This window comes from Triticum dicoccoides, chromosome 3B, assembly GCF_002162155.2.
Source record: "Triticum dicoccoides isolate Atlit2015 ecotype Zavitan chromosome 3B, WEW_v2.0, whole genome shotgun sequence".
NCBI classification, from domain to species: Eukaryota; Viridiplantae; Streptophyta; class Magnoliopsida; order Poales; family Poaceae; genus Triticum; species Triticum dicoccoides.
The window spans coordinates 844,452,126-844,461,462 of record NC_041385.1 but is presented as its reverse complement, the minus strand read 5'-3'; the positions used below and the strand labels follow the sequence as shown (position 1 = coordinate 844,461,462).

Genomic DNA, 9,337 nt, shown 5'->3' with positions numbered 1-9,337 from the left:
CATTTCCTGAAATTCCGGTCATGCATAATAACCAAGCATTCAACGGTTAAAATGTGTGCACTCAGATGGTTAGGTTCTTTGTGGTGAAACCAGCCCGCCAATGTTCAAGTCATAGACTTGGCAGTGGTGCTTGCATTTTTCTGAATTTATTTCAATTTTTTCTGGAATGTTCATTCAGTGGGAGGAGATATTCCCAAATATAAAGAGAGAGAATCTGAAGAAATAAGAATCGATATTGGTTGAGCTACTAGCGTAGCTTGCTAGTCGTGTTTGTCATCCTTCCCCATCTCAATTTACTTACTCAACGAACACTCGATTGATTGAGAGAGGGGAAGGCATAGGGAAGCTATGTTTTTGGGGTCCTAAATCAACAAGATGATAATTCATGTTCAAGCTAGTTACAACAATACTATTATAACCCTTACATACCGACAAAATTAGGTGGTTTTTTTTATCCTTGTTGTGGATTCAAAAGCTAACGAAAAGCATCACCCTATGTTGGTTGTTACTCAGTGATAAAGGAGGTTTGCTTAGAAGCAGCCAATCTTTAAAGAACAAATAATAGCGCATTTCTTGTGCATCATTTGCGTAGGTGCAGTTGCTTCGAGAAGTGACTGCGAGAGAAGCATGAATATTCACATCACCATCGAATAATTAATATTAGGAATCATTTACACATACATGAAAGAATAAAAATTAATTTGAGTTGTACTACTAGCTTGCTACTTGTATGTGTAGTAACTACCAGTCTGTTGCAACAAGGGTATAGTTTGTAAACAAGTAGCGGTTTTTTTCAATGCAATCACCATGATTTACCTGCCATCTTATTGCTAATGAGATTTCATGTTAGAAAAAATGAACTTTAACTTCGTTTGAATGAACATCTGTTGGCTTATGAAAGAAAACATGATTTTATTTGGTAAGCAAATACGACATAGCCGAGTTGAAATGGTTTTCAAAGAAAACCAGCAGGAAAATGATAGAATGACATACATAGGAAAGTCAGATGAAGCAATGAGCAAAAGTGGAAGGAAGCACACAGTGGCAGGGTTAAGCCCATGGTGATGTGATGTGTTTGCTCCGCTCACTCCCTTCAGGATCCAAGAAGCTTATCAGAAATCTCTGTGATTGTATCCGCATTTTGTCAAAGTATACAGCAAGAGCATGTCTGGAGAAAAGAGAAAGATGTCAATAGGGGAATAAAATGCCTTTTGCATATCACTTGGAGAATGAAACAGAAACCGATAATGCTACTTATGCTGAGCATAATTTCAATAGAAAGATACAGACATAAAATATTCACATCTATGAAAAAAGAAGTAGTGATCCAATAATGATACCACTAACAGCATTATGTCCATACTCCAAACTATTGAGATCTACCAGTAACCAATACAAATAAAGCATAAATTGTTGTTTCTCTACTAGTATAACAAATATGCATGTTGAATATAATTAATTGTGTAAGAACTTTTGCACATTGTTAAGATATTTTAATTCCATTTTAGTTCCACTGAATGCGCCTTGAGAAACCGTGAAGATACGAGTACAATAAATAAGTAGCCTAAGAAGTATTAGATGGAGCACAAAACAATTGCTGGTTGTCAGTGACCGAACTCTATTACCAAATTGTTTATTTTCTAGTTCGTTTTGTCATGGATATAATATATGATAGTAAAGGGCTACTAATTCCCTTACGAAAATGCATGGTATTATTGCAAATTTGCAGAAGTGGTATGCAGCCAAAACTCTTAAATTGAGCACAGATAAGCAAATCAATACTAGCAGAAGCTGAACACTTTTACTTGGGAGCTGCGTTTACATACCTGTTGTGCCTTTTTTTCCTCTCTGTGGTAATCAGATGGTTGTTGCCTGGCAGAAGATCCAGGTGATAATTTATCATCCCTCACCCTGTTGAAGATACCCGTATATTTTTCGCCTGATGCTACGTTAGCCTCATCCCATTCACCAAATGGCGGAACAGCCACTTCATCGTCACGCTGGGTTCAAAAATGCAAAAACAACAGCTCATTATCCAGACACATGTGATGCGTGCAGATATATTTCTGGAACAATAAGAAACCAAGGATTATAATGTCCTACATTGTAGCCTGGGTTACTCTGATTCATTCTGCTCCTTCCACGCACTACTGACAAAGCCCTCCTTTCTGAAGCGTGCATTCCAGCTGCCATGTGCATTGGTGAAGCAGATCCTGCAACACTTCTGTAAGGGCTTCTGGATGTGCTACCATTGCCCCCTTGGTCCCACTGAGGATTTGTGTGTCGTTGTGCCACAGGCTCATTTGGATTCAAAGGTGACCTGCGAGGAGGTTCGGTGTCATGTCCTGGCTCATTCGGATTGGAATAAATGCCTGTTTTCTTGTTCTTCCGAGCACCCACGACCACTGGTGTGTAAGGGACATCCTCGCTGTCTTCCCAGTCCCCAAATTTAGGAACGAGTGATCGCTGTTTAAATGAGATAATTAGTATATACTTTTTTTTTCAGGAGTAGTATAATGTGTGGTTCACAAGGAATGAAAGAAATAAACAATCCATCAGATATCACGATTTAGCATTTTGAGGAGAACAAATGCAAATAAAAGCTTTCAGAATGTTCCAAACTATGTTGAGGATTTGATAAGTATGCTAAGGAGATTATTAGTTCTAGAGTAACTAGAACTGAAATCCTCAAAATATAAATGCTCGAAATTTCAGCAATTACGTCGACTGATAGATGCTCGGACAAAAGAACTATGCATTACATGATGCATGTTGACATTACCTAAAAAACATGATGTATGTTAACGGAAGTGCATTTATAATAAGTTTGCATAAGCTAGTTGAACTGGATGTGCACTTGGTCTGTGAGAAGGTGGCGACTGGGCTCCTTTGTGTCACCGAAGTTCTGACATCGCAGCATATATCATCACAAAGAACCTGACTGCGTCAGTGTTCGAGCAACTACATGGAACCTCACCATGTTTGATGCACATTTTTTGCAGATCAGGTTTTAAAGCCATGAGCTTTGATCTCATGGTATATCATGAACCATTTTTGGCTTGTTTAAGGGAGAACTCACCCTATGCGCATATGTTGCTCGCGGCACTTCTGATTCTGCAACTTTGGTTGCTGGTGACACTTTTGATTCTTCAATTTCGGTTGCCTGTGACACCTTTGATTCTACAACTAAGGTTGCCGGTGACACTTTTGATTCTGAAACTTTGGTTGCCTGTGACAATTTTGGTTCTGCAACTTTGGTTGCTGGTGACGCTTCTGATTCTTCAATTTCGGTTCCCTGTGACACCTTCGATTCTGCAACTAAGGTTGCCAGTGACACTTTTGATTCTGAAACTTCGGTTGCCTGTGGCACTTCTGATACTGAAACTTCGGTTTCTTGTGACGCTTTCAATTCTGCAACTACCGGTTCAAATATTGCTTTAGAACAAGCAATCATCTGTATGTAAATGGGGCACAAAGGAAATAGAAATACCTGACTTCAGGCGATATGAAGTGACACTAGATGGCAGGTCAGAATTTTGAGACAACCTGAAGATAATATTTACTTTTGGTTAAAACATCTTCAGACGATAAAGATAAAACTGATATTATAATATTGCAAGCCTTGGTTTGGAACAACTTCATTGTACAATGTCTTACGGCGCACGTAATTTTCCAATAAATATTTGTTATAGCACTTGTATCTTTCAGGTAACTTCTTTTTTTGCCCAGAGGATAATGTTAGACTGGAGGAAAAGAAATGAATGAAAAAAGGGCGATATTTCAGAAAATTACTGCTACAATAAGAAAGATCCATACCAGTCATCAGCATATTTGTTTCTGGCTTCAGCTTTCTCTAGAACCCCATGTTTTTCGCCTGATAGCCCTCTTTCTTGCCTCTGATGATGTTCTTCCTCAATCGGATCCACCCATTTTACATGAAAATTAGGACACCTAGGATGATTGCTAATGGCATCCTTGAATGGCGACTCAATAACCTTCTTATCAGATTCGGCGATGACCCCAATTTGTGCAGCAATGTCCCGGAGATTTAAAAGGTGCTCAACTCCAGCAAGCATATTGTCGTACTTCTCCCCAATATGTGTGTTGAAATGTAGCTTGAGCCTCCAAAGATTGCACATGGCTCCTGACATGAAAGACATATAAAGTACACCGCATCTGAACTTGAAATACTTGAGAACTGGGAAAGCCCCATCATTGAATACAATCCTTCGCTCAGGAGCTGTCTGTACACACAACGAGAGAACTGTAAGGGAATGTAATCCTGTGAGGCTATCAATATCATTCATCAGCAATTCTCTAACTGCGATTTTCAAAACACGGAGTTTGTGGAGTTGTCCAATCCATTTGGGAAATCTGGAAAAGACGCAAATTGGTGGTAACAACTCAAGTCTCTCGAGAAAGACTGGAGTAGAGTATATGCTGCCCGAGCCATCAAAAAGAACAGCCGTGCCAGCAGCACCAGAAGCCAACGTGAAAGATTTGAGGTTACCCAGTTTCCCAAGTGAAGTGCCCAGAGCTATCAGTTTTTCCTTCAAATGTTCACTAGATAGTGACGAAGAATAGGTGAGATGAAGATGCCACAGGTTTGTCAGCTCGCCAAGCTCCCATAGATTGTCTTCAGAGCTACTGCCAAGGTCAAAATACATGAGTGTACGTAGAGATCTCATGCACCCAACCCCGTCGGGTAGATTTGTCCCACTTCCAAGACGGAGATGCAACAAGTTCGTAAGTCGAACAATGTCCGGCGGAACAGCACATACTTCTGCATTTATTTCCAGTGTTTCCAAGTGTTGCATTGGTTCAATCTGATCTGGAAGCTTTATAATGACATTACATGTGACCTGCAAATATCTCAGCCAAAACAGTTCACAAATTCCTTCAAGGCTGAAACTCGTGTTTCCAATATCACCCCAAAAATGAAGAACTAGAACTCGAAGAAGCTTAAACACCATGAATGAAGGCACACAGTTAAACATGCCAGAAAAGAAGAGTGATCGAACTTGTGATAGTCCGATACTTGCTGGGGTAGTTGCATATGTTGCACTACCAAAGTGGAGCGACAACCGACGAACTTTATCAATAACAGGTATTGCCGTTTGAGAATAATCTACTACAGTGACGAAATTCTCTTCAATGGACTTGTATGTAATGAGATCAAGTACCATGTGATGAACTGAATAAGACAAAAACTCATAATTATAGTTGATATCCATAGCTTGGATCAGGCCTGCACTGACAAGTTCATCAAAATAGCTCCCGGCAACTTCCTCCATGTCATCTCCTTCTTTTGCACATATAAAACCCTCGGCTACCCACTGCTTCACCAAATCACCTTTCAAGAATAGGCAGCCCTCTGGATAGGTACTAAGATAAAGCAGACATGTCTTCAAATAATGTGGAAGACTATCAAAGCTAATGTTTAATATTTGTCTCATAAAATCCTCCATGTTATGATTCGCACCAACGGAATTCTGCATACATCCCAATTGTTCCAATTTCTCAGGTTGGATTGTTAAAAGACTGGCTGCAATGATGATTGCTAGCGGCAAGCCACCACAATTTCTCTTAATCTGAGGCAAAACATTATCAAGCTGTTGATTTCCTGAGACAAGTGGGATTCTTTGGAGTAATAATTTTTCTGAGTCATCCTCACCAAGAGATTCCATCTTGAAAACATGCTGAGGGCAAAAACCACAGCACGCCAAAGCTACTTCCATAGTTTCTGTTGTAGTTACTATTCTGCTGCAGCAGTTGCCCTCTGGAAAAGCACGACTTAAAATATCCCATACTGATATAGCCCATAAGTCATCAATTATAATAAAGTACCTGACAAATATTTTAAAGAGACATGCTTATTAGCCGAACACCAAAGGATAATATCAGAAGGGAAATCAAAATAAGCTTGTGTACAGAATTAATTTCTTTGTGATATGAGGATTCAGAAAGTTCAGATATACAGTGGACACCATGCAGAAAGATCACCTCTGTCTCTACGACTTTTTTATGACGTTCATGGAATGTCATTCTTTTTAGTACTCCCTCCATCCCAAAGTAAGTGTCTCAACTTTGTACTAACTTGAGACACTTATTTTGGGATGGAGGGAGTATTATATTGTACTCCATCCGTCTTATAATGTGTAAGACGTCTTTTGGCACTACACTAGTGTAGTGCCAAAAGACGTCTTACACATTATGGGACGGAGGGAGTACCTCTTATTGCGCAGATATTCCCTTAGATCGCGGATCAGGTGGTACATCTCCCCAGGGTCCGGCGGCTGGTGCCGACGGACTTGCGAGAGTATGCTCCTGATGATCCCCCTCATATCAGGCTTCTGGGCTGTCCGCACGAATGCTCGGCACTCGAACTGTCCACGGAGCTTGCTCCATAATTTTTGTGCAAGAGTGGTCTTGCCGATTCCCCCCTCACCAACAATTGGCACTACCTTGAGCTGCTCTCCTCCACTGGTCAACCGCCGGTGAAGCTCGTCCGTTGGGCCTTGTATGCCAACTAGTTCACCCAAATCTGGCGAAACAGCCGGAATTTCAAGGCTGCCAACACCTGAATTTCCAGGATCCGAGGCGCAATCATCCAACTTATACCTCCAGTACCGCCGGGTCGCCTCCTGCGCCCGACTACTAAATTCCGAGACCTTGTCGGCGATCCACGGGCGCCACTTCCACCTCCACCTCCACCTCTGCGGAAGGCGGCTAATCTTCAACCGGGCAATAATCTTCCGGCGAGCAGCTCTATGAATCTTGGCACGGTCATCGGCGCGGACGAACTGGTCGGCGCAGTCAGCCATGTCGTAGGACAGCTCGCGCACGTCCTTCATCCAGTACCTCGCGGCCACGGGAGGGTCCTGCGCATTCGACAGCTTCGCCAGGAGGTCGCGCAGGGTGCGGAGATCCGCTGCCAGCTGCTCGATCTCGTCCGTGACGGCTCCCCGCAGAGCCCAGTGCCGGGTTGCCAGGAGCTCGTCGAGCTTCCGTCTGAGGGAGCCCATGGCGCCCAGCGAGGCGCTGAATGGGCTCGGCTCCATGTCGCCCGCTCTCTGTCGCCGGAACACGGGCCATCAGATGTATTCATTTCGGCATCGCCGGATGCAGAATTGCAAATTAAAGGGTGAAGTGAGTGAGAGAGAGAGAGGAAACCTATGGAAGAGGAGATCCGGGAGCTGCCCCGGAGAAGGAGGAGGGCGGGCGCCGCCCGAGCGCACCCTCGCCGGCGCTCACCGCGGAAAGACGGCGACTCGTCTCGGGGTAAGGGATTGGACTTGGGAGCAGGGCAGCAGCGCCGACTGGAGGACCGGTTGACCGTTGAAACGTACCTAGTGCTGTGGGAATTTAGCACAAAGAACCCCGAGCACTATGCACTATGCTCCCTTTTTTTTAAGGAAAACCTCATGGCACTTTATTTTTCTCTTGGCAGGCAAGGTTACATCAGATAGTAAATGCGATAACAAAAAGTTTGGTGCTTCATCCACCCACTCAAAACTACTACCTTGCTCATTGCTATATCTAGCTACAAAATGTGCCAGATTGTTGGCTTCCCGCGGGCAATGCTGGAAAGAAATCGAAGGAATTCCATGTGCTAAATCAAAGCAATCGATCAGAATAGGCGTGTAGGAGCTCCAGATGTCCGACTCGCCCTTGAACGCCTCAACGAGCTCGAGGCAATCTGATTCCACAACAACTCTAGAGCAGCCTCGATCTGTCATGACCCAGGGGAGAGGAAAGATCGGGATGAGAAGGGGATCGAGATGCAGAGGGTGGGAGGAGAGCTTGGAGAAGGGGAAAGGAGAATTGAGATCTTTTTCCATTCATACCCAGCGTCTCGTCCACGGTACAATATGTAGCCGCCCATCTGGGCCCTCTCACACCCACACATGGCCTCAGGCCCAACACACACTTGCTTACATGGCCTCTGGCCCAACACACACACGCTAGCTCTGTTGCAGTTCAGTTAGTTCAGTTAACTGAACTGCACTTTCAGTCCGCTGCGGATGTATCATCTGCAGGCGTGACATTGTCCCCTCCTTGAGAAGCAGCTTCCTCCCAGATGCAAGCCGACGGGTAACGTTGCCGTAGGATGTCATAATCCTCCCAGGTTGTCGTGGAATTGTCACGGCAGATGTCCTTAGTGTCAGGACTTAGTCGCGAGGCCAACGCATCTATGTGGTAGCTTGAGAGGGGTTGATCGGGACGAGAGTCGCAACACGCAAGACAAGGATTTAGACAGCTTCGGGCCCCGGGAAACATCATCCGGTAATAACCCTACATGCTGTTTGTGGCTAGGTCTCATTATGATCATGAGAGAGTCACCGTAAGCCGTCTCTCCTCTTTGTGTCTAGCCCTAGATATTGTTTCTTGTTTCCTCCTTGGGGTGCCCTGCCCCTCCTTATATAAGTTAGAGGGGCGGGTTACATGTGGAGTCCAAGGATTAGGACTAGCCTATCTTCTACTACAAGCCGGATACAAGTCCGGGTCTTGATTCCTTGTAAGGAAGATATTCCTCACGCCTTTCCTCTTAAGCCGGCCTTCCATAACGTAAGTCGGCCTTCTGGGCCTTGAGCCTCCTGGGCCCCTGGGTCTTGTCGCTCCTCTGATCCGCTTGCCAGGTCACCCATAAGTCGCCAGGATCGGGCGGGTCACTTAGTGTGCCGTCCAGCCAGGGCGGGTCATTAATGAGTCGCCAAGTCCGGCCGGATTATACTTCCGGCCGGGTTACACCGCGGGGTATATCCCCGACACAGGTGGTGGCCGCCGGTGGCATGTTGGCCCACTGGACAAGCAATTGGACGACTGGAGCGTCGCCCTTTTTCATCATGCGGCGATCCCAGATGGCGATTGGTTCAGACTCGCCGGCGGCGAGGTCCGGTACCCTGGGCAGTTCCGTAAAGACCGGAGTATAATCAGGAGTGAAAGGCTTCAATTGGGAGACGTGGAATACCGGATGGATGCGGCTGTCCGGAGGCAACTGCAGTCGGTATGCCAGGGAGCCAATGCGCTCGGTCACCAAGAACGGGCCATAGAACTTGTATGAGAGCTTGCGGCAGGGGCAGTTGACGACGGAAGATTGAGCATACGGTTGGAGCTTGAGCAGAACCTGCTCTCCCACATCGAACGCGCGCTCAGCACGGTGTCGATCCGCCTGCTTCTTGAAACGCGCCTGGGCGCGCTAGAGCTGCGCGCGCAACAGGTCAGTGTGCGCGGCCCAGTCCAGGTCACCAGAGGACGCGTCGACGGGCAGCGTGGAGCTGAGTTTTGGAAGGCCGCCCAGATTGGGTTCTATGCCGTAGAGCGCCTTGAACGGGGA

General features: G+C 45.3%; 1 protein-coding gene across 2 annotated transcripts; it reads right to left on the bottom strand.

Moving 5' to 3' along the window:
• Positions 1-892: 892 nt before the first annotated feature.
• LOC119278861 (disease resistance protein RGA5-like) lies at positions 893-7,306 on the bottom strand. 2 transcript variants are annotated; one of them, XM_037560200.1, is made up of 8 exons: positions 7,174-7,306; positions 6,232-7,073; positions 3,817-5,847; positions 3,491-3,546; positions 3,080-3,417; positions 2,104-2,466; positions 1,827-2,000; positions 893-1,168 (listed from the first exon to the last, which is right to left on the bottom strand). In XM_037560200.1, the coding sequence occupies exons 2-8, from the start codon at positions 7,059-7,061 to the stop codon at positions 1,145-1,147; spliced, it is 3,816 nt and encodes a 1,271-aa protein (XP_037416097.1). In that variant the 5' UTR covers positions 7,062-7,073; positions 7,174-7,306; the 3' UTR covers positions 893-1,144. The 2 variants fall into 2 exon arrangements, with proteins under 2 accessions (XP_037416097.1, XP_037416098.1); XM_037560201.1 differs by having other exon boundaries at positions 3,080-3,411.
• Between the last annotated feature and the right edge of the window lie 2,031 nt (positions 7,307-9,337).

Coding starts and splice junctions, on each gene's coding strand:
- LOC119278861 (XM_037560200.1), bottom strand. CDS start 7,061: ATGGAGCCGAGCCCATTCAGCGCCTCGCTGGGCGCCATGGGCTCCCTC. Junction 3,418..3,490: donor TTCATATCGCCTGAAGTCAG/GTATTTCTATTT, acceptor TTGAACCGGTAG/TTGCAGAATTGAAAGCGTCA. Junction 2,001..2,103: donor AGAGTAACCCAGGCTACAAT/GTAGGACATTAT, acceptor TTTTGAACCCAG/CGTGACGATGAAGTGGCTGT.